We start from the raw sequence: 10,221 nt of genomic DNA on the forward strand, positions 1-10,221 counted from the left end.
CTGACGTCATAGTGGCGCAACGTCACACTAAATGATAGCGTTTAATATTAACCGCCCGTCAAATAAACAGGAAATTTCTTATTTACTAAATTTATTGAGCTTTTTCGCATAACATTATTTTCTAACTCATTCAATGAATTCAATATAGAACATACACTCATTCATTATTCTCTGTTATGTATTTTTCTTTCAATGAGCGACCATATTAAATAAACACAGGGTCATCTCATTTGAATGTAAGCTAGCCGCAATCACTTTTTGTTTTGTTTATGTTTGACGCGGTTCAAATATTAAGATTACCTTAAATTTGTTAGAAATGATTTTACTAGACTTTTTCTTTTGAAAAGAAAATATGTCTAGTCGTCCGTACCTTTTTAACATTTCTGCTCTGCTGAATGTGTTTCTTCATTCTGATAAAGGGATACGACCATAATTGCGAAAATTAAATAGAAGACAACAATATACAATGTTTCCTGAAAGTGGAGGTTTTTCTTTCCATTCTACATTTAATACAAACATATTTTCAAACTGTACATGTGTGTTTTAATTGGTAGATAGAGGTTAGTTTATTAACAACGAATATCTATTACGCCACCAGCTAGAAAGATATTTATACCCAATTGTGCAGCATTGTTATTTATTTCTGAACTGACAAACAATTTTTCAGATACCTATCATTTCCTACATACAATTAATTCATTATTAGCTGACCGGACAAATGGAAATCCACCAAGTAGAAAAATGCGCCGTACGTTATCACTGATATTTTGTGCGCCATATGTTATCATTTCCGGAAAATGCCCCGATATTAATATTACAGCGGTTATTCTAGCCAGAATAGGCATAAATGCTTAGATGACGACATATTACAACATTTTAAAGTTAGCGGTTTCAATTTAAATACATATATGTAAAAGAAACAGTGCATTTTAGAGAAGACGCTGTACGTTACCACGATCAAACCGGTGGAAAATGCTCTCGCTTCGGATCTGGTGACGCCCATTTGAGATGAAGTACGGGACAAAAGATCATGAAATAAAATCCTGTGTGCTCGGAAAATTGTGGAGAAGGTTATTATATGTACTTTTACACTATAGAACCATAAATTTCAGAGAAAAAAGGGAAAAACCTACTTTTCGATCGCATCCGCCATCTTATTTCTTTGGGTAACGAATGGCGTGATTCTTCCCCGTGATAAATGTTTCTTAAATATAAATTAACGGAAACATACAAATTGAAAATTTTAAATCTGAGCACACAATGGTGACCCATATAAAGTTTGCCGAACATGATTGACTTCCTTCTTGTTTGAGATAAAAACAAACTTCCATGTTGTGACTTTATGACTAATTATTAGAAACAATACTTAATGGTACAGAATTTGAACATGCAAATAAAAGTTCACGTTTAAGTATGGCAAAATTAGAGTCTTTGAATTTTCCACAATTAATCTTATTGAAAACGACTGCCACATCCCTAATAAGGACACGTGCTAGAGTTATTTCGTAATTTTCGGCATTTTTCCAGACGTTCCGACGGACGGTGAATACACTTGTCATTTCCGGGACTCGTCTATCTAGTTGATGTTTCATGTAATCAAGGGTCGTATTTAAACATATGCTAACACTTTGACCGTCACTTTCTTTACAGTTCAACGAATGATGCAACAACGCCGTCTTCATAGTAAAAGAATTAAAAATCGTCTTTAACCGGAAGTCGAACTTGAGCATTTCGCATGCCAGATATTTCAAAATTAACAGCACTTTTCTGTGCGACTCGCTTAATGTCGTCACCAAATGTTGGTCAGAATGCGGGAAGACCATTTTAAAGCACTTGTTACAGGATCTTTGTGGCCGAGGTATGAGGTATAAATATTGATGTTTTGACATCAATTTGAATACGTCATCATTAATAACGTCAGAGGTAACCAACACATTCTTTAAACTACATTTGATCGCGGGGGTAATGTCAATATCTACTGGGAGACTATTTGGATCATCCTTGGGTTTCCACACAACTTTTACATTACATTGGGGACCATTGATTGAAATTGAAAACCCCTCTAAATTCAACACTCCTGTATGATTTACCAATGAATATGTATTGTTTATTTCATTAAGAAGAAGCATGTGAAAACGGTCTCGAAATAATTCTCGTAATGAATTTGATCTCCGACACGCTACAACACAATTGTCGTCATCTTGTTCTATAAAACGTGACCCGTCAGGTGATCTTTCATCACAAAGTGCGTGTGCATACCCGTCGGCTGAACACAATTCTTTAGAGGCTTTGACAGCAGTCGTCAAATTGTTTAAGGAAAGACAATCTATCACAGCAAGGAAATCAAATTCGTCGGGTTGTAATATTTTGGTGCCATCATAGCAACTTCCAGTAGGTATTATTTCACCTACTCTCAAAACTGGTTCAATTTGTTCAAGTTTATTTAATAAATAAGATACTAAATTCTCCACTGCATTTCTAATATCATATAATTCAGATTTAGATAATTTTGACTTGATCTCGACCAGTAGGCAACTTAGGAAACTGTCTAAGAGGTCGTCTGCTTGCCAAGGTTTATCATGTCTGTGAACAGCATCCTTGTTTATACATATGTTTTCACCTTTATTGTAGTGTACATTTTCTTCATATCTACGTAAGTTTCCATTTGGTTCATACACATCAAGATGTTGATTTTGATCATTAACAGTCGATTTTTCTTTATGGTAATCAAGATATTGTTGTTCGTTCCTTTCATCTTTACTCAAGCGTCCGTGTGCTTCATCAATAACTGCTTCAACACACTGGTTAAGAGTAACACCGTCCCTCTGTTGTAATAGTTCAGGACGGACAGTCACATACATTTCCTCCACATGGTTGCTGGATACAACAACAGCAATGTCATCTAGTGCAGCTTCATTAGCTTTATCACAACAAAACCACTGGAAATTCCACGTCATTTCAAATATCAGTTCTGAAATTATCGAACATTTTCATTCATTCATTCATTCATTCATTTTAATTTTTAACACAGTCAATATGTTGAACTGAATTCATTCTTTTTTGTGAGGGAGTTTTAAATTTTTAAGGAAATACATATCTTGCGATCATTAAATCACAGTGAAATATAATATAGACCCTATTTTCTCCTTTGTTTACATCACAGGGACCCAGCACAGTGTTGGGATAGTGTAAAAAAAGTAATTTTAGAAAAAAAATATATACTGTATATATAATATATAGACAAGGGGTTGAACTCGCCAAATCGGCCGAATGTCACTAGTCCAGTATAAGTCAAAATTGCAAAGTCATTTTTACGTAAATCATATAAAGCTATATATCAAATTGCAGCTAAATGACATCACTAGACGTTGACAATAACATTAATGTCCCCACTTATACCGTTTTTGAACAACAAACCGATATTTCGGATAGAATATCGTAATTTTGCTAGGTCGGACACGATCGCGTAACCCGAATCCCTACGCGATTTTCTACGTGTAAAAACACAATTTTAAACCATGTCATTGTACCAACCCGCAATAAATCGATACAACAAATTCAAAGATTCGAGTTGATTCGAGGAGTTCAGGGACTGTGGTTTACATAAAGTCACGGTAAAGATAATATTATAAGAACGTGCGTATACACGCTAGAATATAATTAACACGTGAATGTCATGTAATAGTATGACGCTCAGTACAACTTTATGCCCCGGTCACATATTCACGGATAATGCCACGGAAGAGCTACGGTCTAATCGTTCACGGATTACTACGGGAATGTGAAATTCTGTAGTCCGCCACGGTTCCAGTACGGACACACAATGGTATGAGTACGGAGTCCGACGGATTTACCACCAAATGCCCCCGGAGAGACACGGATTCTTACGGACCGACACGGTTTGATACGGAGCGACACGAATCAGGACGGACGCACTACGGATACACTACGGTCTGCTACGGTATAAGCACGGGTTAGTACGAATAAGTACGGTCTGATACGGAGAAGAACGAATTGATACGGAGAAGAACGAATTGCCACGGATAGATACGGCATGCTCATTTTCAAAATGCCTCACAAAAAAGAACACCTAGAAAACGAATTGCAGAGTTCAATGATTTTGGCGGAGAGGATTCGACATATCAGGTCCGACGTAAAGTGAATTTCTTGAAAGACGCCGGATCCTCAACAAGTTCGGCCATGAGCGCCTCATACTAAACATGAAGGGGTCTTCGTAAAATAGATAAATACAGAATCCCGAAAGAAGGCCCAACACGGCAAAATTGAAAATGTTGCAGGCTCGGTTTGATTGAGCCTGTTCATGGACGTTATTGGAAAGTGCAAGTTACCGTCCACGCCCCCTAGCACCGGCTTAAGCAGAATTCAACATTTAAACATGAAATAGTAAAATTTTGAATTTAGAAACATCCGCAGATGTGTTCTCTAGTCCACCATCTCGTCTGTCTTCTCTTACCTGATTAGATATGGACTAGTAATCATTAAAGAAAAATGTTGATCTTTTAATTTTAAAATTTGCTGTTCATTTTACAATAACATTAATTATCGTGAATGTTTATGTTTTAAAAATATGTAAAAAAAACTTGTTAATTAATCTTATTATCACTCAAGGGCCAGCGTTCCGAGGCTTATTGAACACTTCGTTTAATGTACATATTTACTCCAATTTCATGATCCAATGTTTGTAAAATATTACATTTAATGTTATTCTATTACTTATGAATTGTAGTACGATATTAATATATTTTACCTCTATGCATGTCATCAAGCAGCTCGACCACTGCCTCCGCATTCTGAGCCATTTCAATATAAAGTTGCAGCCAGTAAATGGCAATTATCATTTATTGAATGTTCCCGCAAATATGTCGAGACACGGATTCTTACGGACCGACACGGTTTGATACGGAGCGACACGAATCAGGACGGACGCACTACGGATACACTACGGTCTGCTACGGTATAAGCACGGGTTAGTACGAATAAGTACGGTCTGATACGGAGAAGAACGAATTGATACGGAGAAGAACGAATTGCCACGGATAGATACGGCATGCTCATTTTCAAAATGCCTCACAAAAAAGAACACCTAGAAAACGAATTGCAGAGTTCAATGATTTTGGCGGAGAGGATTCGACATATCAGGTCCGATTAAAGTGAATTTCTTGAAAGACGCCGGATCCTCAACAAGTTCGGCCATGAGCGCCTCATACTAAACATGAAGGGGTCTTCGTAAAATAGATAAATACAGAATCCCGAAAGAAGGCCCAACACGGCAAAATTGAAAATGTTGCAGGCTCGGTTTGATTGAGCCTGTTCATGGACGTTATTGGAAAGTGCAAGTTACCGTCCACGCCCCCTAGCACCGGCTTAAGCAGAATTCAACATTTAAACATGAAATAGTAAAATTTTGAATTTAGAAACATCCGCAGATGTGTTCTCTAGTCCACCATCTCGTCTGTCTTCTCTTACCTGATTAGATATGGACTAGTAATCATTAAAGAAAAATGTTGATCTTTTAATTTTAAAATTTGCTGTTCATTTTACAATAACATTAATTATCGTGAATGTTTATGTTTTAAAAATATGTAAAAAAAACTTGTTAATTAATCTTATTATCACTCAAGGGCCAGCGTTCCGAGGCTTATTGGACACTTCGTTTAATGTACATATTTACTCCAATTTCATGATCCAATGTTTGTAAAATATTACATTTAATGTTATTCTATTACTTATGAATTGTAGTACGATATTAATATATTTTACCTCTATGCATGTCATCAAGCAGCTCGACCACTGCCTCCGCATTCTGAGCCATTTCAATATAAAGTTGCAGCCAGTAAATGGCAATTATCATTATATTTAATCTGCTTCCCGCAATTATATCTGTATTAAACGTAGAAAGGTAGTAGTTATCCCTTTAACCTAAACACTTAAATTTAATTGCGTACTAAACAGTGCGGACCAGTACATAATACAGCAGGATACGTCGGGTTTCCGTTGCAAATGCGCATAAACATAGTAAGACTGCTAGAATACAAGCTTACCCATTATAATACGGATAGCTACTGACATACGGGTTCCGTGACGATGCCGTATTAATCCGTGTCTCTCGTAGCTTATTCCTGAATATGTAGTTCCGGTATCATAACATTGAAATGCTCGAAATGGGCTACGATTAGTACGAGGGGCGTAGGCGTAAGTACTTAAGCAGATGCAAGTGTTTGATTCTTTCCGTTCAAGCAAAATTATTCCTGCTGTTTACAAATTGAAACGCCTCGGAAAATAACAAAAAAGATTCTGTATGATACGGTGTAGCTTTACTGACCATAATGGGCATGCTACGGAGTGCGGGTAACTTTAAAACCTGACTCCTTCCCGTATGGCGTATTGTGAATTTTTGTGACACACGGGTATATTACACTCTGTTACTCTAATCGCAAATAATTTATAGTAGGGGTGTCAAGTTTAGTACACAGGCAGTCGGTGCGTGGCTTGGAAAGTATACATGTACATGACCCACTTATTTTTATAAATAAAATATTTTTTTCACTCAAAATGTTTTTAAAATATCTTATTTTCAATAAAACAACAAAGGAAAGTTGTTTTTAAAAATTTCATCCATATATACTATAATTATAGGTTCGCCAGCGGAACATACCACAATGCCTTATCAAATCTTTGTTAATTGTCAACCAATTTTCACCAAATAAAGTGCTATCTACGCAGAAATGATTTGTACAATATTAGACCAGTTAGTACCTTAAACATGTCGCAAATATAAACATAAATAATAATATATAACATAAATCAATATTGACATTATTCGTACATTATTGTTTACATTTCATACATGTAGTTATCAAAGCTGAACAAAAACTATTCTCACGTGTCATTTTATTCACTGGTTCGTTGAATAGATCTAGCCAATGTTCTCCAACTAAGATTAAAAGATTTATTATATTTCACGCTTCGAGAACTAAAATATCTTACTAACCATGTTTCCGCGTCTACAAGGGGTAAACCTTCCACTTACAGTGTCATATAAATACACTAAAATCCCAATTGGGATCCCATGACGATAGATCTATAAATAGAGATTATAAGGATCGTCAAGGGATATTTTAGTTTTCGCCAATCACATGACAATAGAAACATTTTGTGGTATTCACGATGAATTTCATTTAGAGCACCATTATACTCATTTTCTCGTTAATTGACTATATATTGAAAGATTGTCATAGTATTAGTATTATAATGGTCATTGACCAAAAACTGGTAACAAAAAATGTTAAACTGCCTAAAATCCCACTTTTTATCAATTGAACGTTTACGATATACATTTGTATTCTGGTGGGTATTTAATTGTTGTATATTGTTCTTCCTTCTCATGAAAAGGAAGAACTATGTTTGATGGAACCACGGATTTATATTAGATAGATGTAATATAAATCCGTGATGGAACTCGCTGAGAATTACGGACAGGGCGGACCGTGAGACAGGGCGGACCGTACCAGGGCGGACCGTGACTCGAGATTAGGCGGACCATATTTTTGGACAGGGCGGACCGTCACTCGAGACGAGGCGGACCGTGATTTAAAAAAAGTATTTATATGTGGATTAATGTAATAAAAGTATTAAATCATTGATGTTTTTGTTCTTCGTGTAATATTTCAATGCAAATATATAAATAAAAGTAAAAATATAAAATAAGTTTTTACAAGTTTCATGTGCTGAATGGACGATGTAATTAAGACAAAACACGAAACACTTATCATATAAACTAGATTACAGTAGTAATATAAAAAGTATGATAATTAACTTTATTGTTCCAGAAAGCCTGTGACATACCTATGATCTACAAACTGGTGAAAGAATTCAAACTTAGAAGAATTCGACAAAGTCCACAAGAACCATACGAAGCTATGGACAGAATATTCCAATAAGACTCTTTCAGCAAAGAAATTTCTAAACAGTAGTGCCAGACTTTACGGTCCTTTATAAGGAAAGAAGTGCTGTGTGTGTATATATAAATATATATATATACATTGTATATATGAATGTTCAATGTACGTGAATATGTTTGATGTTTTGAATTGTTACATGTTGATCATTTCGTTTCCGTATATCTGTATCTTATATCATGTCATGTCATTTTATCTTGTATTGGTATTGTAAATAATGTGTCTCTTCTCGTCTGTGATGTAAAATTTGTATATAAACTCGTCATTCGTCATCATTGTGTGTATTGTAATACAAACTGTAAGTCTTTGATGTGTCTTATTGTTTAATATAAATTCTATTTCAGTGTACTTTTTTATTTCATGTGTCTGTGCTTATTAATGTAAATTTTAATAAAATAATTTTGTTCTTTAAATATGTCACTTCATTTTTTGTTATTGTGATGTATTGCAAATAATTTTAATGTGATGTAATTCGTTATCATTGTTATTTATTGTTAGCGTCTTATACAAACAATGACATTGTAATATCCCGATAATTGGTTAATTATCACCTGCGTAAGTCGACGCAGTTACAAATAATTTCTTGAAAAAAAAAGTATTAAACTACTCTAAAATATATGTTATGTTACATAGAAGGGTTTAGATTGAAATATTATAAAGAAAACCAAAATCATCCACAATTAAATACTTTAAATACTTTTTAAAATCACGGTCCGCCTCGTCTCGAGTGACAGTGTCTATTCAGCAAATTAATATACTATTACACATGAACTTTTAAAACTTATTTTATATTTTTACTTTTATATTTTCATTGAAATATTAATACAAAGAACAAAAACATCAATAATTTAATACTTTTGTTACATTAATCCACATATAAATATTTTTTTTAAATCACGGTCCGCCTCGTCCCAAAATATGGTCCGCCTATTCAGCTCTTCAAATGTTGGAGGAAATAAAAGTATCTATCTATCTATCTAGTCACGGTCCGCCCTGGTACGGTCCGCCCTGTCCTGCAGGCCTCACTGAGACGTGACGACATTAAACTTCACCAAGAAATCCAAATCATGCAGAATGTATATGGAGCAAACTGTTCTATGGACAGCGCCATTTTGATATCAAAAAGTTTTACTTTTAGTTTAAACAATATCTTATTTACAAGTATTAGCATTTCCAAAAATGCTTGGAATCGCCGTTCAGCCATGTAAAATAATATTTCATTTCTTGTATGTGGTCAACACATAAAGCCAACAAAAGTTCTTGCTTTACTCTACCATTCCGTTCTAGTCAAACTATTTTGACGTGCTAAGCTAGATTCTGATATTTTTTTTTGTCTGGGAGATACCACAATGACTAAGCGCGTAGTACAATTAATTGGACTATATACATGCGCTACTTAAAAATCAATAGGCAAATAATTTAGCTACTTGCATTATCAACAACAGTTACTTGCTGCACATTAAAATTGATGTCCCGCGAATGTTTTAATTCCTGCATTCTATAAATGGAATTTACGTTCTCACGGGGGAGAATCACGCCGTTCGTTACCCAAACAAACAAGATGACGGATGCAGCCGAAAAGGAAGTTTTTTCTCTTTTTCTCCGAAATTCGTGATATTCAGGTGTAAAAATACATATAATAACCTTCCCCACAATTTTACGGACACACAGGACTTTATTTCATAATGTTTCGTCCCGTACTTCATCTGAAATGCGTACATTCAATTATTTATTATTCATATCGATTTCGAACAAGTATGTTCTTCGTCAGTGAATAAACAGAAAGTGACGTCATACGTAAACTCAAGTCTCCCTGTAATCTCAACTCAACCCTCCCTGTAATCTCAATTCAACTCTCCCCGTAATCTCCACTCAACTCAACTCTGTCCGTAAACTAAACTCAACTCTCCCTGTAATCTCAACTCAATTCACCCCGTAATCTCAACTTAACACTCCCTGTAATCTCAACTTAACTCTTCCCATCACCTCAACTAAACACTCCTCTTAATCTCATTTTAACTCTCACCGTAATCTCTGAACTCTTCCCGTAATCTCAACTCAACTCTCCTCGTTATCTCAACTCTCCCGGTAACCTCAACTCAACTCTCCCTGTAATCTCATCTCAACTCTACCCGTAATCTCAACTGAATTTAACTTTCCCCGTAATCTCAACTAAACTCTCTCCGTAATCTCAACTTAACTCAACTCTCCCCGAAATCTCAACTCAACTCTGTCTGTAATC

General features: G+C 35.3%; 1 protein-coding gene across 2 annotated transcripts; it reads right to left on the bottom strand.

The window, feature by feature from the left end:
• Positions 1–226: 226 nt before the first annotated feature.
• On the bottom strand, positions 227–7,150 carry LOC132736438 (uncharacterized). 2 transcript variants are annotated; one of them, XM_060723567.1, is made up of 2 exons: positions 7,013–7,150; positions 227–2,971 (listed from the first exon to the last, which is right to left on the bottom strand). In XM_060723567.1, the coding sequence occupies exon 2, from the start codon at positions 2,955–2,957 to the stop codon at positions 1,347–1,349; it is 1,611 nt and encodes a 536-aa protein (XP_060579550.1). In that variant the 5' UTR covers positions 2,958–2,971; positions 7,013–7,150; the 3' UTR covers positions 227–1,346. The 2 variants fall into 2 exon arrangements, with proteins under 2 accessions (XP_060579550.1, XP_060579549.1); XM_060723566.1 differs by having other exon boundaries at positions 6,905–7,040.
• Positions 7,151–10,221: the final 3,071 nt, after the last annotated feature.

The sequence above is a fragment of the Ruditapes philippinarum genome, unplaced genomic scaffold (assembly GCF_026571515.1).
Source record: "Ruditapes philippinarum isolate M1 unplaced genomic scaffold, ASM2657151v2 ctg2661_1_1_1_1, whole genome shotgun sequence".
NCBI classification, from domain to species: domain Eukaryota; kingdom Metazoa; phylum Mollusca; class Bivalvia; order Venerida; family Veneridae; genus Ruditapes; species Ruditapes philippinarum.